Source organism: Stenella coeruleoalba (assembly GCF_951394435.1).
Source record: "Stenella coeruleoalba genome assembly, chromosome: 2".
In the NCBI taxonomy this organism is placed as follows: domain Eukaryota; kingdom Metazoa; phylum Chordata; class Mammalia; order Artiodactyla; family Delphinidae; genus Stenella; species Stenella coeruleoalba.
Genome location: NC_137147.1, coordinates 130,109,075 through 130,136,150, shown reverse-complemented (window position 1 = coordinate 130,136,150; position 27,076 = coordinate 130,109,075). Strand labels below are relative to the sequence as shown.

At 49.5% G+C, this 27,076-nt stretch overlaps 1 protein-coding gene across 2 annotated transcripts in view; it reads right to left on the bottom strand.

The window, feature by feature from the left end:
• The window catches only part of ADAMTS7 (ADAM metallopeptidase with thrombospondin type 1 motif 7), a 57,510-nt gene that overhangs the window by 9,550 nt on the left and 20,884 nt on the right, over positions 1-27,076 (bottom strand). For both annotated transcript variants that reach the window (XM_079910893.1, XM_079910894.1), the window contains exons 8-16: positions 25,804-25,947; positions 7,286-7,430; positions 6,652-6,744; positions 6,125-6,270; positions 4,595-4,764; positions 4,223-4,356; positions 3,122-3,242; positions 1,653-1,897; positions 1,246-1,387 (exon numbers count right to left, since the gene is read on the bottom strand). In XM_079910893.1, coding sequence (XP_079767019.1) covers positions 1,246-1,387; positions 1,653-1,897; positions 3,122-3,242; positions 4,223-4,356; positions 4,595-4,764; positions 6,125-6,270; positions 6,652-6,744; positions 7,286-7,430; positions 25,804-25,947 — 1,340 coding nt within the window. The remainder of the gene's footprint in view (positions 1-1,245; positions 1,388-1,652; positions 1,898-3,121; positions 3,243-4,222; positions 4,357-4,594; positions 4,765-6,124; positions 6,271-6,651; positions 6,745-7,285; positions 7,431-25,803; positions 25,948-27,076) is intronic.

Here is a 27,076-nt window from a genome sequence, read left to right as displayed (position 1 = left end):
GCCAGCAAGAAGCCTGGGCAAAGGGTGCTATCTTGTGACACACATGAGGGGAAGGTGGGGCTGAGAGTGGTCCCTAAAAACATGGCAGGCCATCCAGCCAGCGTGGACTACGCACCCTCCCTGGGGTTCTTACTGCCGAAGCCAAGCAACCCCTTACTGCTCCAGCTACCACGCATCAGGATCCTGCCACTTGCCACTCAACACATTCCTATTCTGGCCACGTGGGAAGCCACCGATTTGCTGAAAGACAATTTCCCAGTGTCTGGTTCATCAAATGTATTTGTTTTCACATTTGTAAATTTAACTCATACGGGGTAGGATGCCTTTAATAGCTTTTGAAGATTCCTGCCCAGCTTTAGTAGGTCAGTGTTCATTTGTCATCATAATAGCATTTCAAGGAATGTTCAAATGTCTCTGTCCCAGATTCCTGATACTGAGACCCCTGGACACCGAGGGGGAGGGGGAGGGGGAGGGGAAGGGAGACTGAAGAAACCACGGGGGGTGGTGAGAGTTAGTCAAATTGTTACACATTTTATAAAGAGTTTAAAGGAATAAGTAAATGTGGTGAATAGGCCATTGGGCTACGAGGCTCAGAGTTTGGTTGGGGAGATCCTTGTCACGTCCCAGCTCCCTCCTCCCTGCCCCTGTCCTACTCCATCCTCCTCCCCCTCCTTCTTTCTCTTCCCTGCCCCTCCTCCTTCTCTCCCTCCCCCCTCCCCCTTCTCACTGGGGAAGCCCTCCTGGGCCAGCAGCCCAGGAGTGTCAGGCTCTGGGCCTCCCAGGAAGGGTGGGAGGGCACCGAGGAGGAGGGGAGCCCGGGGAAGCCTGTCTGTGGCAGGAGCTAGAGGAGAGGAAGGAGCTTGTCCTGACGGAGATGCAGGTAAGGCTCTGGGAGGATGAAGGGGTCAGATCCCAGGTATGGGCAGAACCACGGGCACAGGACCTGCCAGAGCTGAGCAGTGAGAAGAGGGAGAGGCAGCTGGTGCCTCTCTGGGGGAGACACGCTGAGCGCTCACCAAGCACCACGTGCCGTGCCTGCCTCCCCTTGTTTCCTCTCCCAGTGGACCTATGAGATGGGGCCATTGCTAGCCCCATTACATAGATGGGGGAACTGAGGCCCAGAAGCAGCACTCCCAGTTCACAGCAGCCCAGCAACTAAGCAATGAGCCAGAGGCTAAAGCCAGGCATCAGTGCCCAGAGACACAGGCCCTGCTGGGCAGGAGCTGCGCCCACTGCTCTCCTCACCTGTGCCGCAGGTGACTGTGCACTTGGTCCAGGGCCCATAGTGCCAGGAGAACTCGGGCGGCTGGATCTGGCTACGGCCATCCGCCTCCCTGTGGATGAGGTACTCGTAGCGCACCCCAGGGTTGCTCTCCTGGAACAGGAGCTGGGGCAGGCGGGGGGGCGGGGCCTCCGTGAGCATGAGGTGTCCTCTCCCTCTGCCAAGCCCTGCCACCCATCCTAAAGGAGCCAACCTCAGCCACCTCTGGGACCTGGGGCTACACCATGGAGCCATTCTAGAGCTGGGGAAGCCGAGGCAGAGGCCCCAGCAGTAGGGCCAGGCCCGGAGCCGGGCTCGCTCCTGTCATGCGGCTGGGAGCCACGGACCCCACCTCTGCTCCTCCCCAGCCTGGGCCCCAGGAGGCGGTCACCTGGATCCAGATAGGCTCGTCGGTGGGACCCGGGGACGTGAGGTTCTCCCAGTTGCCTGTGCGCGCATATGTGAAGGTGGTCCCCGCCACCTGGTAGTCCCCGTTCCACTGGATGGTCCACCCACCGTTGAGGAAGTACTTATCCGGGTCCTCGCTGCGTAGGGCCAGGAAGTTGGCGGCCTCGGCCACCTCCTCGATGCGGATCTCGCGAGCACCGGCTGGGATCAGCCCCACGTCCACATACCCTGTTGGCCAGGAACATTGTGCACAGGTGGTGAAAAGAGGTAAGAGGGTTAGCTGTTGCCCGCCCTCACCTCTCTTTCCACTTGCCCCTGCCTGGCGATGCCAAAGATTCCATCGTTGATTCTGGGTTCCCCACTTAGATCTGTCCCAGATCACCAAAGCCTCAGAAGGGCTCAAATCCTACCCCCTGACCCATGCCCCACCACCCTTCTCTGGGAAACCTTAGCTGGTCTCCCTGTCACAAGGCTGGGCCTATCCCCTATACCTGGGGCCAGCATGACCTTTCGAAAAACCCCAATTGACTGGGCCTTTCCCCTGGGATATCCTCCTCATACCTACACAGCCTGTTTTTGTTCTTTCACTAAGTAGTACCCATCATGTGCCTGGCGTTACCCTGAGGACTCTGCAGGTGTAACAACCCTATGACGTAGGCACTACTGTTATCCCCATTTTACACACGAGGGCACTGAGGCACAGAAAGGTTACATAACTTGCACCAGGGCTCTGCTGGGAGGTGAATCAAGCTCTGAGGTCTGAGCTTTAACCACCACACTGGACTGCATCTCTGGGGCTGAAATCTAAGCTTCTTGGTCTAGCATTCAAAGCCTTATGGCATCCCCGCCTTTCTTATAGATAGGTCCCCAGACAGAGCATGCTCCTTCTTGCCTCCAGGCTTTGCTGGGCACAAGCTCTTTCCTCCATGTGCAATGCTTTTCCCCATCTCGTCTGAGTCTTTTATGATTCAGCTCAAATTCCACTTCCTACAGGAAGTCCTCCCTGATCTCTCCATGTCAGGACCTCCTTCCTCAGGGCTCTCACAGCCCTCTGGGCCTCCCTCCACTGCATCTGTCACACCAAAGGGTGAGACTGTAAGCTCTTCACCTCTGTGTCTCCCTCACCTAGCACACAGTTGGCACTTAAGCAATGGATGCAAAACAGGCCCTGAGGCGAGTGAGTGGAGCTGGGGGGTCTCTAAAGCTTCATAAGGCCACTCATAAGCCTGATAAGCCCAGGCTGGGGTCCCTGGGGCAGGAGGACTCCCTGTGAAGGCAGGTCTCTGCACTTGGGCCTGGGTGCCCTGACTCCTGCCAGGATCCTAGACCCAGCAAGGCAGCTTCCCTGCTTCCCATCTCTGGCCATGGGGGCCGTGGGCAGGGCTCAAGGGAGACAAGGAAGGGTCACCAGGTCAAGAGTGCCCTGCCCCCCACCAGGGGTCCCACCCATACCCAGGCCCTCAGCCTCCTCGAAGGTCCCGCTCACGGTGTGACAGGTGGAGCCGTTGCCGTGGCACACGCCGCAGCGGTCCTCGACGGCACCCGAGTCAATCTCGAAGTCGCAGCCCACATTCTGCAACACATGGGGAGGGGAGCCCCCTGGTGCTGGGCCCCTGGCGGCGGGCCCTCTCTGGCACCAGCCTCGGGGGCCTGCCAGGGTGGGGAGGAGAGAGCTCGGAGCAGGGAGCGGGGGCCCCACCACAGCTGTGCCCTCTGACCCCACGTAAACCCCTCAACCTCTCTGGGCCTCAGCTTCCTCAGATGTGAAACAGGGAGAACCACCTGCACCGGGAAGGTGTGCTGTGAGATCGCATGAGACAAGAGACGGGAGAAGCTTTGTAAAAGGCCACAGCAGGCAGGGGGAGCTGGCACACCCGCGCTCCTGACCAGCGTGGACAGGAATTTCCCCGAAGCAGAAATCAGTGTTCCTGCTGGTCCTCCCCAGAGCACAGGCCTCCACGCCCAGGGGCTTCCTTTCCCAGGAGCAGAGGAAAGAAAGTGCTGAGGACACGGGCAGGGGGAGTGGCACTGATACTGCTGGAAATAAGTCTAAGTATCGTCAGCAAACACTGACGCTTTCTCTGCCAGGCCCTGAGGCCTGCACGGCCCTGCAATTGCCCTGTTAAATGACTGCATTTAACCCTGTGACGTGGCTACATGGACGGAGAGTCCCCTTTCTACTATCGCAGAGGAAACCACTGCTGGGGGTCATCCAGCCAGCAGGGGGTCGAGCTACCACCTGAGCTCTGGTTTCCGGGCCGGGGCTGGGCCGGTACGAAAGCCAGCATTCAGAAGCCATGGCGGGCAGGCCATGGTGCAGAGGCAGAGCCTGGGGGTGAGGCCCAATGATACGGGGGCTCCAGTCCCAGGAGGAGCAGGGAGGCTTTGCTGAGAGGCGATGGCAGACCATCAAAGGGCTTCACTGGCAGAGCGGGGAAGCGCAATGGTACAGCCTGGGGAGGGGGGCCAGAGGGAAGCAGGAGGAAGCCAGAGGAGACCTGCCAGGGGGTTGGGGAGGGCAGTGCTGGAGACTCTCTTCCTAGCTGGGCACACCTTGCAGATGCCGTTGATGCAGAGGTCACGGCTGGCCTGGCCCTGGTAGCAGGGGGTGCCATCGACCACAGCGTCCCGCAGCTTCTCAGCAAAGTACTCATTCGAGGGCCGGCAGTGCAGCTCGCAGGGGTTCACTGGGGGCCCAAGCAGAGGAGCCGTGAGGGGCAACCAGGGCAGGGCAGGAGCCACGGAGGCCACCGGGAAGACCGCCTCCACGATACCCATCAGTGGCGGGCTGGGGGTGCAAGGCTGTCCACGGGAGCCAGGAGGGAGCAGCAGCCCCGGCAGACAGTGCCTGTATCACTGGGCAACCTTGGCCCTTGGATCTCTGCCCTTCCAGGCCTCAGTGTCCCTGTGGGCAATAGGACTCACCGTCATTGACCACGGGCACCCACGTGTGCAGCTGGCCCTTGTAGAGCATAGCGTCAAAGTGACTGCACTGGACTTGGCGGAAAGAAGGGCGGCCGGCGGGGCAGGCCTGCAGGTTGCACAGGCGAAAGCGCTTCCGTTCACCCACGCAGTATTTGCCCTTGTATTTGGGCCTGTGGGGAGAGTGGGGTGGGGGCCAGTGAGTGCCGACTGCACACCCGGATCCAGAAGTGGGCCCTCGGAGCGAGCGGCTCCTCCTGCACCCCTAACACCCAGAGATTCCCGCCGTCCACCTCCGTTCACGCTGCTCTCCCTGTGGGTCGCCCACACTCTGGTCCAGACACAGGTTCCCTGTTTGAAAGCATCTCAGGGGAGGTGGCAGCAGGAAGCCTGGGCTCTGCCCCTAACCTGCTGTGTGACCTTGGCCAAGTCTCTGGACCCCTCTGGGCCTCAGTATCCTCATCTATAAAATGGGACTGGGGCTGCCTCTGCAGAGCGTTGTTCAGAGGCTGGGCCAAGCTGCAGACATGACTGGCTGAAGGGGCCTCTCCAAGTCTCCAGCCCGTGGGACCCAGAGTCCTGACAGCCCATGTGTCAGCAGATGTGTTCCTGGTGGCAGTACCCCAGCCCAGGTCAAAAGGAAGCCCCCTTGGCCCTGGCCCAGCTGAGGGGTATGCCCCCAGCATAGAGCCTGAACCCTAACCCCACCCCGTCTGCCCCCAACCCAGCTCAGGCCTAGAGGCCTGGAGGCAGGGTGGGGTATAAGCACGGGGCCCTAGAAGGACCTGGCTCTGAATCCCATGCCCACCCTGGGGCAGCCTAGTGAAGTGGGCTCATCCAAAGGTGCCGGGCATCCCCTCAGTCTACAGTACAGCTGGCCTCTCTGCATCTCCCTGAATCTTCACCTCACCACTCTTAGATGGGGAAACTGAGGCCCAGAGAGATGAAGTCACTCACCCCAGGTCACACAGCACCCCTCCCAGGCTGACCAATTCTCCCAGCTGTCCCCAGTCTCATCTTGGACCCACTTGTACCTCAAATGCCACTAAGTGGCTCTATTTACTGAGCGCTTACTACGAACTAGCTGCAGGGCTTTACCTGCATTAATCCTCTACCAGATGGGCACTGCTGCTGCCCCATCATATACTTTCTCTGGAAACTGAGGCCCAGAGAAGGGGTGGAGAGGGAATTTGAACCCTGATCCATCTAAGGTTCAGGGTCTAAGCTCTTAGCCACTGTCCTCCCTGCTTCCCTCCCACCAGCTGCTGCTTTGTTGTGTGGCCTCTGATGAGTCCCTCCAGTGTCTGGGCCTTGGTGTTTCCCTCTCTGCAATGGGGTCAGCAGTGGCGACTCAGTCAGCCTCCGGGGCACTCCTAGAAGTGACCCGAGGTGGCTCTGGACACTCCAGGCTTGGCCTCCATGGGGATACTTCTGCGAGTGGGAGGCTGGGACAGAGCCAGTGTCCCTGCAATCGCCGACTCTGCTCCGGGCGCCCCATCCCACCTGCCCCGGGAGCCCCGGCCCCGCACTCACGCAGGCTGCGTGCACTGCCGCTCGGCGCTCTGCACGCCCACACCACAGCTCCGGGAGCAGACGGACCAGGCGCTCCAGCCAGACCAGCCACCGTCCACGGCCTCGGGCCGGAAGCCCATGGGAACGCACTCCCCATTCAGACACCACTACCGAGACAGACAGAGGTAGAGCAAGCCCACTCCAAGCTCCTCACCCTAGTGAGAACAAGGTGGGTGGGAGGCCTGGAAAGGCCCAGAGGGGAAGGACCTAAGGGCTGGGGGAGGCCCCCTTCCAGTCGCCCAACACCTGGGCCCCATGGCGGAGCCGAGCAAGGAATAAAATAAGAGTCCACATGCTGACTCTTCTGAGCTGAAGGCACTTTGGAGAATTGCCCAGTCAAGCTCTGCCCCAAAGCCTCCATTCTGCAGATGGGGACTTGGGCCAGAGAGGGCTGGGGTTCTGCTAAGGGCATGAGCAACCCCAGAGCACGGACACAGCAGGGAGTCTCACCTCTCACCCCCTCCGCAGCTGGACTGGCGAACCCCTACCTTGCTCTCCCCGCACCTGGTACCATCCACAGCTGCATCGAGCTTGGAGTGACAGGTGGTCCCCACGGAGCACCAGAGCGTGTGGCAGACATTCTGCAAGGAGGAGGGCAAGGGCCATACCCTCACCTCCTCCTCGGCGCCACCACCTGCCCTGCCCCCTCACCACCCCCACGAGACCCCTGGGAACCCCTCCTTGGGGCTGGCACATGGTGTAGGGGGTCCTGGGCTGGGGCCCCAGGCTCGGGTTTGTGGCTCAGGCAGTCCCCAGCTCACCCACACCTCTCCCAGCCTCAGCCTACCCGTCTGGAAACACCCTGGTTAGAAGCCGCAGGGTCTCTGACATGCCCATGGCCATCACTTTGGGCGATCTTCCCCAGGACCCCGCAGGAGAGGTTTTATTTTACCTCTTATGATCCAGCTCCAGCAGGTGAGGGCCTTGCCCAAAGTCCCATGGTTGGTAAATGGTCCACCCAGAATGCAGACCCAGGTCTACGGCCGCCCAACCCTCGGCCTCTCCCACAGGCCACTTTATGTCTCGTGGGCATCACGTGCGGGCCGAGCCCAGGCTGGGTGGGGTCTGCGGGCTGCTGAGGGCTGCCCTCCTCCCCCGTGTCCACACAGGCCCCACACTCACATCCATGTCATCGCAGAAGGCAGAGTAGGCCCCATACTGGAGGCGACACTGGTGGCCCACGTCATAGAGGACGCCAGGTGGTATCGAAGGGAAGTCGATGACATCCTTGGTGGGAGAGTCATCCAGGCAGAGGCCCCACCCACGGCTGCAGAGATGAGACAGGAGTATGAAGTGAGGAGCCACCTGTCCTCTGGGGCAGAGGGCGCAGCCTGAGAGACCCATCAGGGAGGCCGCACCAGACCAGTTGTGGAGGGAAGGTGGGAAGGGGCTTAAAGCCCTAAACTTACAGGAAAACTCCAGCCTCCTTGCTCACCTATCCTATTCTTTGACCTAAGCTAGCAGGAAAGACCCTCCCAGCCTCTCCCATCCATCTCCAGGGCACTCCAGCTGGCTAATCCCCGCTCCCCAGTGCCAGGCCTCTCCACAAACTATTCCTTCCACCCACGACTCTCTCCCCACTCCTCCACTGGTGAAGCCTCTTTCCCCAAGATCCAGCTGAAAGGCCCTGCCCTCTGCAGCCTCCTGGACCACTAAGCCTGCTCGGAGCTCCTGCAGCCTCCACCCCTCTGTCCACGATCTGGAGAGCATCACATCACAGCTGATAGAACAGCAGGCCTCTGAGAACCCCGCCCTGGGCTGAGACCTAGGGTCATCTGTGGGAGGACCAAGGCCTGAAGGCTGCCCCCTGTCCGGCCGCCAACCTGGGAGAGAGCCCAGTGTCTGCCAGCCTGTGTCACTCCCCTATTTACTCCTGTCCATCTCCTGCCAGGACTCCCTGGCAGTGGCAGGAGGGAGGCAGGACCTATGGGACTTGGGGTCCCAGGCTAAGCAGGGTAGGGGGAGGCAGAAACCCCCCAGTTTTCCAGTCTGGGAGGCTTGAGGGTGGCTGGTGCCAGGTCAGGGAGCCAGGATGAGCAAAGGGTCCTGGTTAGGACTGAGGGAGGCACAGGAAAGAAAGGCAGAGGTGATGGATGCTGGGGTCTGGCCAGGAGGGAAGGAGGAGACACTACGGGCCACAGAGAGGACGAGAAATAGGCCAATTTGTAGGCCCGCGTGAGGGAAGGCTGGGGGCAGTCAGCCACTGGGATCTGGGAGTCCAAATTTCAGAGGCAGAGGTCTGGGAGCTGCGAGCCCAGGCCAGGGTGGGTGGTCCATGTGGTCTCCCAAGTCCCCTGGCTAGTGGCAGGGCCCGGGCTCCACCAGAGCTTCAGGGAACAAAGCCTCAGTGACCAGACGCCTGCTGAGGACCCTGGGGGCCCCTCCCCACCCAGAATCACCTGGCCCACCTGTGTTAGCTAGAAATGGACCCTGTAAAATGGGCGTCGGGCGAATGAGCAGGTGTGGGACCCAGCTGTCTGTCCCGGATCGCCGCAGGCCAGGCCAGCCCCGGGTGCTGAGCGGGCGCTCTCCCATCTGCCGCTCACAACCCCTCAAGCAGAAAACTCTACCACCATCTCCTTCCACTTTCAGGGCCCAGGGCAGTGCGTCCCTTGCCCTGAGTCACGTGGGAGGGCAGTGATGGTCAGGATGTGATGCCAGGCCAGGCTGCCAACGCCCACGTGTCCACTTGCTAGGCTGCCCTTGGTGCAGAGCTCCTCCCATCCGATCGTGAGCCCGCCTCAAACACTTCACTCCAAACAGAAGCTCTAAATCATGGCAGCTGAGGTCTGGCAGGGAGAAAGGAGTCTTCTGATTGCTGGCTTCAGCCTGCGGGCTCCCTGCGCCTGCACCCGGGGGCAGAGCATCGGCTGAGACGGGGAGGAAGGGGGTGAAGGGTCAACCTGGCCCCGGGGCTCCTCCTTTTTGCCTGGCAGGACACAACTCAAGATGTAGCTGGGGGCTTCACCCACTCCTCTGACTCAGACCCAGCCAGGGAGCTCCTCTGACTGGGGTCCAACGTGCCTCAGCCCCACACCAACAGGTCCCAGGCCACATCCAGCACTTCAGTTTTCCGGCCAGGACCCGGTGCTGACATGCCATGAATCAAGCTTCTGTGGCCTCTGCTGGGCAGCCAGGGCGACCACAACCTCTCAGGGCCATCCTATATGTGTGTGCGAGGTTGGGGGGCCTGAAGGGTCCTCGTAGGGCCCACCACCAGAATCAGAGCCACATTCAGGCCCAGATGCTGACTGGAAACCCCAATCCTGCCCTGCTACAGATGCTGTGTGGCCTTGGGCCATCCCTTACCCTCTCTGGGCCTTCACATCCTCATCTACAAAAGGCTGAGGCAGCCTATGGGATCCCAAGCAACAGAGGTATAAATAGCAGCATCTACTTGGGAAAAGTCACACGGGCGGCCGGCAGCCGGCCCTTCCTTCCTCTGGTCGGCTTACTGCCAGGCTCCCCGTGCTGCTGACATACGTCAGCCCTTCCCCTCGGGGCCCCTCCTCGCTCTAATTATAGTGGGCTGGGCAACCCCACATGGGGTCAGAGCAGACAGCGGGTGGCTCCAGTCGGAAGTGTCACTCCCACCTCAAGGGCTGCAAAGAGCTGCCCATCATCTGGGAGAGGCCTGTGCGCCCCCTCCCCTCGCCACCCCTGGGGGCCTAGTCATGGAGTCGCCAGATGGTGGGGGCAAGGGCCCGACACACGATAAGGCCCGCCTCTCTCCTTCCAGAAATCCTGGCTGCGAAGGCATGAGAGAACAGGGCCTTCCCTCCCTGGCCCCAGGTCCAAGTAGTAGCTCAAGAAACGAGAGGTCCCTTATGAAACAGCAGGGTCCCTGAAAGCAGCTCTCAGTCTAGAAAGGCTCTTCAAGTTCTTCAGGCTGACGTCTTGGACTGGCCAATGACCACAGGCCCCAGAAGCTTTCCTCCAGCCCCACCACCACCTCTTGAAGATTCTCCATCCCACCCCACGCTCTCGCACTGCCAGCCCTGGGCCACGCTGTGCACCCCACCTAGAGCACCCTTCTTCCTCAGGGTGCTGCAGCAGTCCTTAGAGGGCAGCTCCGCGGCTCCTTCTCAGAGGTGACGTCCCTGCCCCTCTTCTCCAGGTTCCTACAGACCCCACAGGCCTGTCTGCCACAGTGCTAATTACCCAGAATTGTCACATGTCTGTGTCCCCCAGGTGGTGAGGGTCTTGAGGACAGGGACACGACCTCCTCTACCACTGTCCCCCTGAGCACAGTTTGAGACCAAGTGGGATTCGCCAATGTCTGGGTCTGTGTGGCCTACTTGCAGGGAGCCGAGGAGTGTCACATCCAGTGGGGAAGCGGGGGCGGTCTGAGTGCCTCTGAGACACCCTCGAGCCCTGGAAACACTGCCTGACTCCACCTGGCGCCTTCCTTCTGTGAATCTTGCTCATTCTGGCCTCCATCCTGTCTAGGTGGGACCTGTCCTGTCTTCTGTCCCACCCCCAACAAGGAGACAGAGGGCGGAGGGGCTAGAGGACAGGTTGGTACCACATTCTCCGTCTGAGCACCCCCTCCCGCACCTGTCCTGGGCCTCGTGATCCCCTCCTGCCTGACCCTCCAGGATGGAGAGGTGAGAGTGCGACCACCCTTGGGGAGATGAACTTCTCCTCCCTCCCCAGCTCCCCTCCATCTGCCGCGCCTGTATCTCTCTTTCCGCCTGTATCTCTCTTTCCGCCTCCTTCCAGCTCTTCTGCGTGCCAAGGCTCCGGGAGGCCCTGGCTGGCTCAGGGTTTCGCCCTCTCCTCCCACCCTCACCCCAGGCCCCAAGCCAAGTCCCTCACGCATTCCAGCAGCTGAATGAAGACAGAGACATATCTGTCCGTCTGTCTGTCCTGACAGAAGTCAGGCTGGGCGGCACCCTGGGTGGGGGCAGCTGGGAAAAGCCCTCAGGGTACTGCAGGGGCGGCTACTCTTCTGATTTCCCAGCCCTTCTCTCACTCTTGACTCCTATGTCGGGAGGTGACAGACCCTTGGGATGGTTTTCTACCCAGCTTTCCCTGCGCGCGGGCCACTTCTCTGCTTCAGCTCCTAGTCACTTATCACTTGGTAACAGTGACAACAGTCACCAGGCATTGAATGCTAACCGTGTGGCCAGTGCTGTGCTACACACTTCACATGTGTGCTCACTGAATCCTCAGGGCAACCCAGGAGGCAGTCCCGTCATTATCCCCAGTCTTTGAGGCTTAAGGCTAGTGTAACTGTCTGCCAACACAGGTAGAAACCTGGCCCAGAGTGCAGGGTCTTAACATCAAGCTCAACACTTCTCTGCTTCTAGTCTCACTCTCCACCCAGTTATCCCTCTTCTATCAGAGGCCAGAGTCCTTGCTCTCACATCCATAATGAACCTGGCCCCAGTGAATGGCCTTCTAGAAAAATATGGCTCATTGAACAGACACAGATTTATTTCCACTCCCTTCCAGAGCCCCACTAAGATGATAGGAAAGGAATAAACAAGGCATAAATCCACAAGGACAAAGGGCAAGAGAGAGGTGATGATGGCAGATGGAAGATGTCAGCAAAAATTCTAGAAGCTGGAAAGCAGATGATCGAGTAGCAGCTGACTTACCACAGCAGTGAATGCTGAGAGCCAGTCCTGCAGGGAGAAACTACCCAGAAGTGGGACACTGGAAGGGCTCAGGAATCAGGGTCCCAGGGACCCCTGGAGGCCTGTGCATCAGGAAGACTGAGGACAAGAGCCTGGCTGAAAGTCTGTAAGACCCACTAGATCCCCTTCCCAACCCTATGTAGCCAGGCGATGGCCACCTCCCTGCCTGGCAGAGGGCCGGGGTCACTCTCGGGGTGATCCAGGAGATCTGGTCCAGGAACACCAGGCACAGTGGAAGGCCTGAGGCAGAGGGACCTACAGAGAAAAGTCTACATGAGGAAGGCTGAGATAACCGCCAAGCTCCTTCCCCATTTGGATGCCAGAACGCTGTAGCCAGACTTACACCTTCACAGGAAAAGACTAGAGAATGCCTCTCTGGGGCAACAATCACTCAGAAAAATGACCCTAGATACTGACATTTAAAGATCTCCCAAAGAAACAGCCCCATCCCCACCAGTCCCTCAGAGGTGATGTGGAAAAGTGCGGCCCAGTCCACAGACCTCCCAACTCCAGCCCAGTGCCTCCTTCCGCGGAGGGAATACAGCCATGCCATCTTAAGAAAACCTATAACATGACAGAAAGATTTAAAAAAATAACTCGAAGGAAAGAAAGATATTACAGGGAGCAAAAGAAAAAAAATCCACATAAATAATAACCTCAGAAAGATAAGATACTCTACTCATGGAACTAGAAGAGGATAATAAAAAGGAGTATTTAGCGAATAAGAAAGTTCAGGAAAGTAGAAGTACAATAGGAAAAAAATTTTTAATGTAATAGAAGGGTTATAAGGTAAAGATAAGGATGTCTTCCAGTAAACAGAAAGAGATGAAAAAAGTAAAAAAAAGAAAGGGAGAGAATAGCTGAATATGAAGGGTTCCAGAAGGAGAAAATAAAAGCAAGACGACTATCAAATAAATAATAAGAACATTTCCAAGAACTGAAGGACATGAATTTTTAGATGAAAAGGGACTACCAAGTGTCCTCCCAGAATAAAAGTAGACCAAGGCACATAATTGCAAAAGTTCAAATCACCAAGAGAAAAAAAAAGAGAGAGGGAGACACAGACAGAATATTCTCTATATTAAGAGAGAGACAGAGAAAATCCTAAAAGTTTCCAGACTTTTTAAAAGGTCACATACAAAGGTTTGGGAATTAGACTGGTATGAGACTTGTCAACAGCAGTGTTGGAAGCTAGAAGACAAAGGAAAGACACCTTTGAAATTCTGAGGGAGAAAGACTTCTAACTTAGAAGTTGCTATCAAGTGATCAGTCAGGTATGAGGGAAGAATAAAGACAAGCAAACATTTTAAGACAAGCAAACCATTCACCTCCATACGTCCCTTCTCAGAAGGCTACTTGAGAATATGCTCCACCAAAAACAGAAGTAAACTCCTCTACAAAAGGTAAGCAAGAGATCCAGGAAACAGAAAGACCATGCGTGACAACTTCAGGGGAGTAACAGAAAGCACCCAGCTTAGACTGGAGCAGAAGGACAAAGGGAAGTTTTGGGGGATGTCCAGGAAAGAAGGAAACTGTTAGACGATGGGGCAGGGATTGCCTTCTGGAAAACTGGATTAAGAGACATTCTGTAGAATTGTTGGAGGATACGGAAGACTTAGAGAAGCAAAGAAAACTAGGCAAATAAAAAAGTGGTTCTTAAAAAGAGAACATCATTTTGTTACAACGCTTGGTTCGGCATTATCGATACAATCCTAATAATGAAAACACTGAACGTGGATTTAATCAAGATATGCTAACAGGGGCTTCCCTGGTGGCGCAGTGGTTGAGAGTCCGCCTGCCGATGCAGGGGACACGGGTTCGTGCCCCAGTCCGGGAAGATCCCTCATGCTGCGGAGAGGTTGGGCCCGTGAGCCACGGCCTCTGAGCCTGCGCGTGCGGAGCCTGTGCTCCGCAACGGGAGAGGCCACAACAGTGAGAGGCCCGCACACCGCAAAAAAAAAAAAAAAAGATATGCTAACACGATATCGGGATGTGACGGCAGGGGCAAATGTGTGCAGGAAGTGACACAAGGAGGTTAAATCCCAACCTTCCATTGTACAAGTCATCTGATAATATCTAAATTGAAAAATCAAGAAACAGCACTCTAGGAAGGCTTTTTGGAAATATGAAAGTAAATAAGGTAAGAAAAAGCTAAAAAGGATGAAAGTTGAAAGTGGCTGCCCAAAGAATGGAGGGTGGGGAAGAGTGCAGCAGGTGATTTAAAGCTCTGCTACTGCCATCTCGAACTCTTAATGTTTTTGAACTTGTGTCTGTTAAGCGAGTTCTGATGGAACAAGAAGCATGTGCGTGAGCAGGGGAGATATGCGATGGCTGTGTCCTCTGCTCCTTGCCACCTCATGAGCACAGCATCCCAGCGGGCCCATGATGTGGAGGAATTCAGTGAGACTCTAAGCAAATGGAAAATAAGCATGCTATGTCTAGGACAGCCCCAGAGGCCATACTTTGCACGACAACCAGAACTTGCTTCAAAGGCAGAAAGAAGGCAATGATGTTTTAAGAAACAGAAATGACCAGGGAACTCTATAATCTTTTGTTATTTGTGTTACTTCCTTGTACCAGCCAACTACTGCACTGAAAATGATGGGCTAGAAGGAAATGTAAAGATAGTTCCATTTCCTGTCAGTTCTTCCTCACTCAACAGTAAGCCAAGGCAGAGAGTATTGGGAGAATGTGTGCGTGTTATGAAGTGAAATAAAACCAGTCAAATTAGTTTTGTGCAGTATGTCCACCATTCTGGTAAATTTTGATTACTGTAGCTTTGTAGTATAGTCTGAAGTTAGGGAGCATGAAATCTCCAGCTCTGTTCTTTCTCAAGATTATTTTGGCTATTCGAGGTCTTTGTGTTTCCATACAGATTCTAAAATTATTCTAGTTCTGTGAAAAATGCCATTGGTATTTTGGTAGGGATTGCATTGAATCTGTAGATTGCCTTGGGTAGTATGGTCATTTTAACAATATTGATTCTTGCAATCCATGAACATGGTGTGTCTTTCCATCTGTTTATGTCATCTTCAGTTTCTTTCATCAGTGTCTTACAGTTTTCTGGGTACAGGTCTTTTACCTCCTTAGGTAGGTTCATTCCTAGGTATTCTATTCTTTTCAATGCGATGGTCAATGGATTGTTTCCTTAATTTTCTTTCTGATAATTCACTGTTAGTGTATAGAAATGCAGCAGATTTCTGTATGTTAATTTTGTATCTTGCGGGACTTCCCTGGTGGCGCAGTGGTTAAGAATCTGCCTGGCAATGCAGGGGACACAGGTTCGAGCCCTGCTCCGGGAAGATCCCACATGCCATGGAGCAACTAAGCCTGTGCGCCACAACTAGTGAGTCTGCACTCTAGAGCCCGCGTGCCACAACTACTGAAGCCCACGCACCTAGAACCTGTGCTCTGCAACAAGAGAAACTACTGCAGTGAGAAGCCCATGCACTGCAACAAAGAGTAGCCCCCGCTCGCCGCAACTAGAGAAAGCCTGTGCACAGCAACGAAGAACCAATGCAACCAAAAATAAATAAATTCATTTAAAAAAAAATTTTGTATCTTGCCACTTTACCGAATTCGTTGATGAGTTCTAGTGGTTTTTTGGTGGCATCTTCAGGATTTTTCTATGTATAGTGTCATGTCATCTGAAAATAGTGACAGTTTTACTTATTCCTTTTCAATTTGGATTCCTTTTCTTGTCTGATTGCTGTGGCTAGGACTTCCAATACTATGTTGAATAAAAGTGGTGAGAATGGGCATCCTTGTCTTGTTCCTGATCCTGGAGGGAATGCATTCAGCTTTTCACCATTGAGTATGATGTTTTTTCACCATTGTGTATGATGTTAGCAGTGGGTTTGTCATATTTGGCCTTTATTATGTTGAGGTATGTTCCTTCTATTCCCACTTTCTGGGGGGGGGTTTGTTATAAATAGTTGTTGAATTTTGCCAAAAGCTTTTTCTGCATCTATCGAGGTGATCATATGGTTTTTATTCTTCAGTTTGTTAATATGGTGTAGCACATGGATTGATTCACAGATATTGAATCATCCTTGCATCCCTGGGATAAATCCCACTACATCATGGTGTATTGTTGGATTCCGTTTGTGAATCTTTTGTTGAAGATTTTTGCATCTATGTTCATCAGTGATATTGGTGTGTAATTTTCTTTTTTCGTGATATCTTTGTCTGGGTTTGGAATCTGGGTGATGCTTCATAGAATGAGTTCGGAAGTGTTCTTTCCTCTGAAATTTTTTGGAATAGTTTGAGAAGAATAGGTATTAACTCTTCTCTAGATATTTGGTGGAATTCACCTGTGAAGCCATCTGGTCCTGGACTTTTGTTTGTTGGGAGTTCCTTTGTTTGTTTCTGTTTTTTAATTACTTCAGTGTCATTACTGGTAATTGGTCTGTTCCTATTTTCAGTTTCTTCCTGGTTTAGTCTTGGGAGATTATATATTTCTAGGAATTTGTCTATTTCTTCTAGATTGTTCATTTTATTGGCATATAATTGTTCGTAGTAGTCTCTTATGATCCTTTGTATTTCCATGGTGTCAGTTGTAACTTGTTTTTCATTTCTGATTTTGGCCCTCTCTCTTTTTTTCTTGATGAGCCTGGCTAAAGGTTTATCAATTTTGTTTATCTTTTCTTTTTTTTTTTTTCAGGCAACGCTTTATGGGGGCCCCTGCTGCAACAGGGGGGAGCATGAACAAACAGAAGATTCCCTTGCTTGCTCACTCCCTGAGGGGGGTGTCGAGCTTGTTCCTTATATGGGGTGAGGGTCCAGCTCTTATTGATCTTTTTTATTGTTTTTTTTCTATTTTTTTTTAGTCTTTATTTCTAAATGATTAGCGTAAATTTTACCATTCATCTTTATGCAGTGCCAATTTTTAAATGCAAATATAGGCACATTGAACTCATATGTGGAATCACCAAAATGATGCAATACTGGGAGAGGAATCAAGATGGCAGAGTAGAAGGATGTAAAACTCACCTCCTCCCCCAAATACATCAAAAATACATCTACAAATGGAACAATTCTCACAGAATACCTACTAAACACTAGCAGAAGACCTCAAACACCTGAAAGGACAGGAAACACCTTCACATAACTGGGCAGGATGAAAGGAGGGGGAAGGAAGCAGGATGGGACCTGCGCCCCTGGGAGAGAGAGGTAAAAGAGGAAAGGTTCCTGCACCCTGGGAAGTCCCCTCACTGGGAGATCAACTGAGACAGAAAGGGAGCTACAGAGGCTTGGAGAAGAGCAAAACAACTGGTTTGCGGCAGGCAGAACAGAGAGAGACCTGCACAGACAATCCACGCCACCACCCTGCATGCTGCAGCCTGAGACAAGAATCTGCTGGTACAGGAGGGGTCTCAGTGCTGAAAATTGGGGTTTAGAGGAGACCTGGAGAGAGGACTGGTGTTGCCTGTGTGGAGACAGCCTGAAGGGGCTGGAATGTGGTATGGCTGCAACCAGGGCTGTTTGCAGAAGAAGCCCGGGCCTGCCATAGAAGCGATGCACCATTGTTGAGTGGTGAGCAAAGGGAGGGGTGGGGCCGCCATAGCAGCCTCTTTCTCCATGCCCCAGCTGCCACCTGGGTGGGCCCACACACCCCAGCCACTGCCTTGGCGGGCTCCAGGAGCAGGTGCCAGTGGGTTGCCCATGTGCAGAGGTGGGGCTGCAATCACAACTGAGCCCCAGTGACCGCATGACTTATGAAGCAGGGCTGAAATCTTTCCCCAGCTGTGTGAACTGCAGATGTACACCTCTGCTGCCAGCTTTGTAAATTCAGCACCTGTGGGACATCCGAGCAGACAATGGGTGCTCCTGCGGCTGGGACGGGTCTGGCCTTAGGAGCTGTGGGCTTTGTGGGCACTTGCATGCAGGGGCTGGGCCAGGCCAGGATCTGAGCTGCCTCACTCCCACAGCAAGTCCAGGTGCATGACTACTGCAGTCCTGGGACCTGACTTCAGTGGATCTGCACTGGTGGCCTTGTGAAAACAACGCCTGAGAAACACCAGGGTTTATTGATGTCATTCCCATGTTTGAGGCGGGGCCAAGGGCAGTGCCAGCAACAGTGGACTTTGTGATCCCACACAACAGGTGACACAACAGAGCATGCACACCAGTGGATGGCTCTGACACAACAGAGCATGCACACCAGTGGATGGCTCTGGCTCCTCTCCCAGTGGGAATGCTCCAGTTCTGCCTACCTTACACCTCAGCTCAGAAACGGATCTGGGGGCTTCTATTCCAACGACTAGGGAACAGTTAGACAAGGCAGTGACCACCACAGAGCAAAAAGGAAGGCCTTGCTCAACATCCAATGCAGGCTCTAGTCACACCTACTATCAAGGGGATAATGGCCAGCATACACTGAAGAAAGAGGTGGTGGGCATTCATACTAAAAACCGCCCTTGCACCAAAAACTTATTAAACCCACAGAGGCTACACAGGGCCACTCCCACACAAAAACAGCCCTTCAAGACCACAGTAGATAACTGTTTCTCCTAAACTCAGAGCAAGAGAAATATAAGTAAAATAAAGAAGCAGAGGAACCGCTCCCAATTAAAAGGTCAAGAGAATTGCCCTGAAAGAACAATGAAACAGATCTCTTCAGTCTAACAGACACCGAGTTCTGAAAATAAGAGACCTATGGGATAATGCCAATCTACGTATAATATGGCTCCCAGAAGGAGAAGAAAGAGAAAAGGGGATTGAAAATGTATTAAGAAATTATGGCTGAAAACTTCCCAAACCTAAAGAAGGAAGTAGATATCCAGGTACAGAAAGCACAGAGGGTTCCAAACAAGATGAACCCAAACAGACCCACACCAAGATATATTATAATTAAAAGTTGAAGAGAGGATTCTAAAAGCATCAAGAGAAAAAGAGTTGGGGAGGGGGAAGGGTAAGCTGGGACAAAGTGAGAGAGTGGCATGGACATATATACACTACCAAACGTAAAAACGATAGCTAGTGGGAAGCAGCCGCATAGCACAGGGAGATCAGCTCAGTGCTTTGTGACCACCTAGAGGGGTGGGATAGGGAGGGTGGGAGGGAGGGAGACGCAAGAGGGAAGAGATATGGGGACATATGTATATGTATAACTGATTCACTTTGTTAAAAAGAAGAAACTAACACACCATTGTAAAGTGATTATACTCCAATAAAGATGTTAAAAAAAAAAGAGTTAATTACAAAAGAACCCCCATAAGGTATCAGCTTATTTCTCTACAGAAACGTTGCAGGCCAGAAGAGAGTGGCAAGATATATTGGAAGTCCTGAAAGGGAAAAATCTGCAACCTAGTATACTCTACCCAGCAAAATTATCATTTTTAAAATTTTCAATTATCACAAGCAAAAACTAGAAGAGTATAGCAATACTAAACCTATCATAAAGAAAATATTGAAAGGTCTTCTCTAAATAGAAAGAAGACTTCTAAGAAAGAGAAAATCACAGTTGGAAAGTAAATCACTTAAATAAGTCAGTACATAGATTTAAAAAGAAATCAAAAAATTTCTGTGAAAGAGATGATAACCACAATTAACAATAAAAGGATGAACATGAAAATGTAAAAGAGGACATCAAAATCATAAAATGTGGGTGAGGAGAGTCAGAAAATGTAGGGTTTTTTTCCTAGAATGTGTTTGAGCCTATATGACTACCAGTCTAAAACAAGTAGATATAGGAAGGGGATAACATACTTGAAGAACAGGGTGACCACAAATCAAAAACATACAACAGATTCACAAAAACCAAAAAGAAGAGAACCAAAAAGAAGTATAATACAAAAGAAAATCATCAAACCACAAAAGGAAAAACAAAAAGCAAAAGAAAGGGACAAAGAAGAAATATAAAATCAATGGAAAAACAAGGTTTAAAATGGCAATAAATACATATCTGTCAATAATTACCTTAAATGTCAATGGACTAAATGCTCCAATCAAGACACAGAGCAGCAGACTGGATTATAAAACAAGAGCCTACAATATGCTGCCTACAAGAGACCCACTTTAGGGCAAAGGACACACATAGATTGAAAGTGAGGGGATGGACAAAGATATTCCTTCATGCAAAAGGAAATGTCAAGAAAGTAGGGGTCACAACACTCATACCAGACAAAATAGACTTTAAAACAAAGGCTATAAACAAGACACAGAAGCAACCCGAATGTCCATCGACAGATGAATGGATAAAGAAGATGTGGTGTGTGTGTGTATATATATATATCTGAATCACTTTGCTGTACATCTGAACTAACACATTGTAATCAATTATACTTCAGTAAAAAAATAAATATTAAAAAAAACAAAGGCTGTAAAGAAAGATAAAGAAGGACACTATATAATGATAAAAGGATTAATACAAGAAGGTGATATTACACTTGCCAACATATATGCACCCAATACAGGAGTACCCAAATACATAAAACAAATACTAACAGACATAAAGGAAGAAATTGATGGGAACACAAGAATAGTAGGAGACCTTAACACCCCACTCACATCAATGGATAGATCTTCAAGATGGAAAATCAATAAGGCAACAGAGATTCTAAATGATACAACAGAATAGTTAGACTTAATTCATATTTTCAGGACATTATATCCAAAAAAAGCAGAATACACATTCTTTTCAAGTGCATATGGAACATTCTCTAGGACTGACCACATACTAGGGCACAAAACTATCCTCAAAAAATTTAAGAGTATAGAAATTATTTCAAGCATCTTTTCTTACCACAACGGCATAAAACTAGAAATCAACCACAGAAAAAGAAACAAGAAAAAACAATTACAAAGGGCTTCCCTGGTGGCACAGTGGTTAAGAATATGCCTGCCAAAGCAGGGGACACGGGTTCGAGCCCTGCTCCAGGAAGATCCCACGTGCTGCGGAGCAACTAAGCCCACGTGCCACAACTACTGAGCCTGTGAGCCACAACTACTGAAGCCCGCGTGCCTAGAGCCTGTGCTCCACAACAAGAGAAGCCACTGCAATGACAAGCCCGCGTAGCGCAACAAAGAGTAACCTTGGCTCACCGTAACAAGAGAAAGCCCAGTGCAGCAATGAAGACCCAACACAGCCAAAAATAAATAAACTAATTAATTTTTTAAAACCACAATTACTGGGAGAATAAACAACATGCTACTAAAAAACCAATGGGTCAACAATGAAATCAAAGAAGAAATAAAAAAATACCTTGAAGCAAATGACAATGAGAACACAACCATACAAAAATCTATGGGATGCAGCCAAAGCAGTCCTTAGAGGGAAGTTCATAGCGATACAGGTCTTCTTTAAGAAACAAGAAAAATCTCAAATAAATAACTTAACCATCTAAAAGAATTAGGAAAAGAAGAACAAACAAAATCTAAAGTCAACAGAAGGAAGGAAATAATAAAGATTAGAGAGGAAATAAATAAAACAGATTTAAAAAACAATAGAAAAAAATCAATAAAACCAAGATCTGGTTCTTTGAAAGGGTAAGCAAAATTGACAAACCTCTGGCCAGGCTCACCAAGAAGAAAAAGAGAGAAGACCCAAATAAACAGAATAAGAAATGAAAGAGGAGAAATCACAACTGATACTGCAGAGATATAAAAAACCATGAGCGAATATGATGAACTATTATATGCCAACATATTCGACAACCTAGAAGAAATGGACAACTTTCTAGAAACATACAGCTCACCAAAACTAAATCAAGAAGAAATAGATAACTTGAACAGACCAATCACTAGAAGTGAAATAGCATCTGTAATCTGGAATAAAAAAACAAACAGAAAAAACTCCCTACAAACAAAAGCCCAGGACCAGATGGTTTCATAGGCAAATTCTACCAAACACACAAAGAAGAATTTATACCGATCCTTCTCAAACTCTTCCAAAAGACTGAAGAGGAAGAAAAACTCCCAAGACATTCTATGAGCCACCATCATCCTGATACCAAAACCAGACAAACATACTACCAAAAAAGAAAATTACAGGCCAGTATCTTTGATGAATATAGATGCAAAAATTCTCAACAAAATATTAGCAAACCAAAACCAACAACACACAAAAAATGCCATACACCAGAACCAAGTTGGATTCAACCAGGGTCACAGTGATGTTTCAACATATGCAAATCAACCAATGTGATACACCACATCAACAAAAGACAAAAACCACATGATCATCTCAATAGATGCAGAAAAAGCATTTGATAAAATTCAACATCCATTCATGATAAAAAAAAAAACCCTTGCAAAAGTGGGTATAGAAGGAACATATCTTGACATAATAAAAGCTATTTATGACAAACCCACAGCCAATATAATACTCAATGGTGAAAAGGTGAAAGCCTTCCCAATAAAATCTGGAACAGGACAAGGATATCTACTCTCACCACTTCTATTCAATATAGTACTGGAAGTCCTAGCCACAGCAATCAGACAAGAAAAATAAATAAAAGGTACTCAAATTCAGAGGGAAGAGGTAAATCTGTCATTATCTGCAGATGACATGATATTATATATAGAAAACCCAAAAGACTCCACACAAAAACTACTAGAACTGATAAACGAATTCAGCAAGGTAGCAGGATACAAGACTAACATACAGAAATTGGTTGCATTTCTTTACACTAACAATGAAATATCAAAAAGGGAATGTAAACAAACAATTCCTTTTAAAACCACATCAAAAAAATAAAATACTTAGGAATAAACCTCACCAAGGAGGTGAAAGACTTATATGATGAAAACTACAAAACATTAGTAAAGGAAATTGAAGATGATTCAAAGAAATGGAAAGACAGCCCATGCTCTTGGATTGGAAGAATATTGTTAAAATGGCCAGCCTAATACCCAAAGCAATCTACAGATTTAATGTGATACTTATCAAACTACCCATGACATTCTTCACAGAACTAGAACAAAAAATCCCAAAACTGATGTGGAACCATAAATGACCCAAAATTGCCAAAGCAATCCTGAGGAAAAAGAACAAAGCTGAAGGGACTTCCCTGGTGGTCTAGTGGTTAAGACTTCGCCTTCCAAAGCAGGGGGTGCGGGGTGGGGAGTTAAGATCCCACATGCCTCGCAGCCAAAAAACCAGAACACAAAACAGAAGCAATGTTGTAACAAATTCAATGAAGACTTTAAAAAGAAAATCTTAAAAAAAAAAAAAGGAACAAAGCTGGAAGCATAACCCTCCCCGGCTCCAAAAAATACTACAAAGCTACAGTAATCAAAACAGCATGGTACTGGCGCAAAAACAGACATATGGATCAGTGGAACAGAACAGAGAGCCCAGAAATAAACCCACACACCTAAGTTCAGTTAATCTTCAACAAAGGAGGCAAGAGTATACAATGGGGAAAAGACAGTCTCTTCAGCAAGTGTTGTTGGAAAAGTTGGACAGCCACATGCAAATCAACGAAATTAGAATGCACCTTCTCCCCATACACAAAAATAAACTCAAAATGGCTTAAATACTGAAATATAAGACATGACACCATAAAATTCCTAGAAGAGAACATAGGTAAAACATTCTCTGACATAAATTATACCAATGTTTTCTTAGGTCAGTCTCCAAGGTAATAGAAATAAAAGCAAAAATAAACAAATAAATGAAATAATGCCATTTGTAGCAATATGGATGTACCTAGAGATCATTATACTAAGCAAAGTAAGTCAGGAAAAGAAAGACAAATAACATATGATACCACTTATATAGGGAATCTAAAATACAACACAAATGAACATATCTACAAAACAGAAACAAACTCACAGACATGGAGAACAGACTTGTGGTTGCCAAGGGGGAGGGGGCATGGGGAGGGAAAGATTGGGAGTTTGGGATTATCAGATGCAAATTATTACATATAAAATGGATAAACAACAAGGTCCTATTGTATAGCACAGGGAACTATATTCAATATCCTATGATAAACCATAAGGGAAAAGAATATGAAAAAGAATATTTTATATATATATATGTGTGTATATATATATATATATATATATATATATATATATAACTGAATCACTTTGCTGTACAGCAGAAATGAACACACTTTAAATCAACTATACTTTAATAACATTAAAAAAAACGGTATGGTACTGGCACAAAAACAGACACACAGAGCAATGGAACAGAATAGGCAGCCTAGAAATAAACCCACACACTTATGGTCAATTAATCTACGACAAAGGAGGCAAGAATATACAATGGAGAAAAGACAGTGTCTTCAATAAGTGGTGCTGGGAAAACTGGACAGCTACATGTAAAAAAATGAAATTAGAACATTTTTCTCAAAACCATATACAAAAAATAAAGTCAAAATGATTAAGGACCTAAACATAATACCGGAAACCATAAAAATCCCAGAAGAAAACATAGGCAGAACACTCTTTGACATAAATTGTAGCAATATTTTTTTGGATCCATCTCCTAAAGCAAAGGAAATAAAAATAAACAAATGGGACCTAATTAGACTTAAAAGCTATTGCACAGTGAAGGAAACTATCAACAAAATGAAGAGACAACCTATTGAATGGGAGAAAATATTTGCAAGATATGACTGACAAGGAGTTAATATCCAAAGTATTTAAACAGCTCATACAACTCAACATCAAAAAAAATAACCAGATTAAAAAATGGGCCAAAGACCTGAACATTTTTCCAAAGAAGACATACAGATGCCCAACAGGCACTTGAAAAGATGCTGAACATCATTAATCATCAGAGAAATGCAAATCAAAACTATGAGATATCACCTCGCACCTGTCAGAATGTCTATCATCAAAAAGAACACAAATAACAAATGCTGGTATAGACATGGAGAAAAGAGAACCCTTGTACACTGTTGGTGGGAATGTAAATTGGTACAGCCACTGTGGAAAACAGTATGGCTCAAAAAATGAAAAGCAGAACTACCATGTGACCCAGAAATTCCACTCCTGGGTATATATGAGAAAAAAATGAAAACACTAATTTGAAAAGATACATGCAAACCAATGTTCACAGCAGCATTGTTTACAACAGCCAAGATACAGAAACAACCTAAGTGTCCATCAACAGATGAATGGATAAAGAAGATGCAGTATATATATATATACAATGGAATACTACTCAGCCATGAAAGAGAATGAAATAATGCCATTTGCAGCAACATGGATGGACTTAAGAATATAATGCTTAGAGAAATAAGTCAGACAAAGAAAGACAAATACTGTATGATATCACTCATATGAGGAATCTAAAAAATAAAACAAACTAGCGAATACAACAAAAAAGAATCAGACTCAGATACAGAGAACAAATTAGTGGTTACCAGTGGGAAGAGGGAAGGGAGGAGGGGCAAGATAGGGACAGGGGATTAAGAAGTACAAACTACTATGTACAAAATAAATAAGCTACAAGGATATATTGCACAGCACAGGAAATATAGCCAATATTTTATAACTATAAATGGAATATAACTTTAAAAATTGTGAATCACTGTTGTACACCTGAAACTTATATAATACGGTACCATCAACTACACCTCAATTAAAAAAAAAAAAAACTTGTGCTAATCATTTAAATTTTTAAGTTTGTCTTTACTTAGAACATTAACTAGCAAATAAAAATATAACATAGCAAATCAAGAGGACACAAAAGAAAGGAAAAGCTTTATATTTCATTGCCTTTAAGGGCACTTGTTTCCCTGCTTTTCACCGGACCCTTCTGGTCACATGGCCAGCCCTGTACCTCCTCCAGCTTCCTTTCCTATTCTGCTTTGGCTCCTGTAGCATCACTTAATATCCTGCCGTTCCCTGAAAATTATCCCACACTGCTCATGTCCTCGTGCCTTTGCCCATGCCTCTTCTACCAGGAATACCACTCTTCTCCCTTCTATACATCTGTGAACTCCTGCTTATCCTCCAAGGTGCTGTCTGCATCTCCCCGGTCACACCCTGACCTCAGGGGCTCAGACAAGGCCCAGGGCTCGGGGAGGGACTTACTCAAGGAACCTGGTGATGTACTCGCGGCTGCAGCGGGACCAGGTGAGAGGTGCAGCGTCGTACAGGAGCTGTGGAGACATGATGAAAGGCCGTTTCCCAACGGGTTCACAGTCATTGCCGCTTCCGTCATGCTGAATGCCAAAACTGTGTGAGAGCACAGGCCCCAGGGGCGAGTGAGCTGGTGGGAAGCCACCAGGCCGCCCCTCCCTCAGAGGTCTGCAAGGTGCTGGGTCCTGGCTCCCAGGCCTGGCTCTGCCACCAAACCACTGTGTGGCCTGGGGAAAGTCATATCCCATCTCTGAGACTCAGTTTCCTTAAGGTAAAACGTGGGTGTGCTAACTAGTGTCCCACAGGGCCCTCTGCCAGGTGCACCAGCCTGAGCCTGAACTAAGCACCAGGGACACGGGGCAGCCCGGCTCCTGCAATGAGCTGGCCAACAACGGCAAGCCAGGTGTCATGCGTGGGGCCCACTGTGGCCCCTGCAACCTCACTGGTGCCAAGAACAGTCTGACAGAGTTCCTGCCACCCCTCAAGTCCTGTCCCAAAGCTGTGCAGTGGAGTTAGGGAGTCTGAGCTCCTGCACTACAGGAAAAGTCTCAAGACCATCCTTGGGAAAGACATGAGAAAAATTACCTTTGCTGAGCACTTACTATGTGCCAGGCACCATACTAAGCACTGTGAGAAACACTATCTCTCTCAGCCCTCAGGGATGACCCAACACCTCGGACCAAGAGAGCTCTCTGTGAGCCTGCCCTCATTGGCTCCCAGACATCTAAGACTGCCATGTTCACAGCTAAACTGTCTGGGCACAGAGGGCCAAGGGTACGGGCCATGCCTAGGCATAATAGCCTCATGTGGAGGTGTCCAACAGAGGGAGCCTTGGACATCACTGAATCCAACCCCCTCAATCAACAGGGAACACACAGAGGCCCAGAGAGGGCAGGGAACTTGCCTAGGGTCACAGAGCGATTAGGAACAGGGGGTTGGCAGGGACTAAGAGTAAGAAATGCAAAGCACTGAGGGCAACAGGGAGGGACAAAGGCCTATGGTGACTTTCTGGCCCATCTCAACCCCACTTCAAATAAGACTCACCCCTCTCCTAACAGGGAAGCGGCCTGTTTGTGGGGTGGGGACAGTGCCAGGGATAGCAATGTGGTCAGGCTGGGCTCATTCCTCAAGGCAGGGCTCCCTTCCCTGGGATTGTGTGGGCCATCGGCTTGGCTGTCTGGTGCCCACAGGTTGGGAGGTGAGGTCGGGTTCTTAGTGTGGCAGT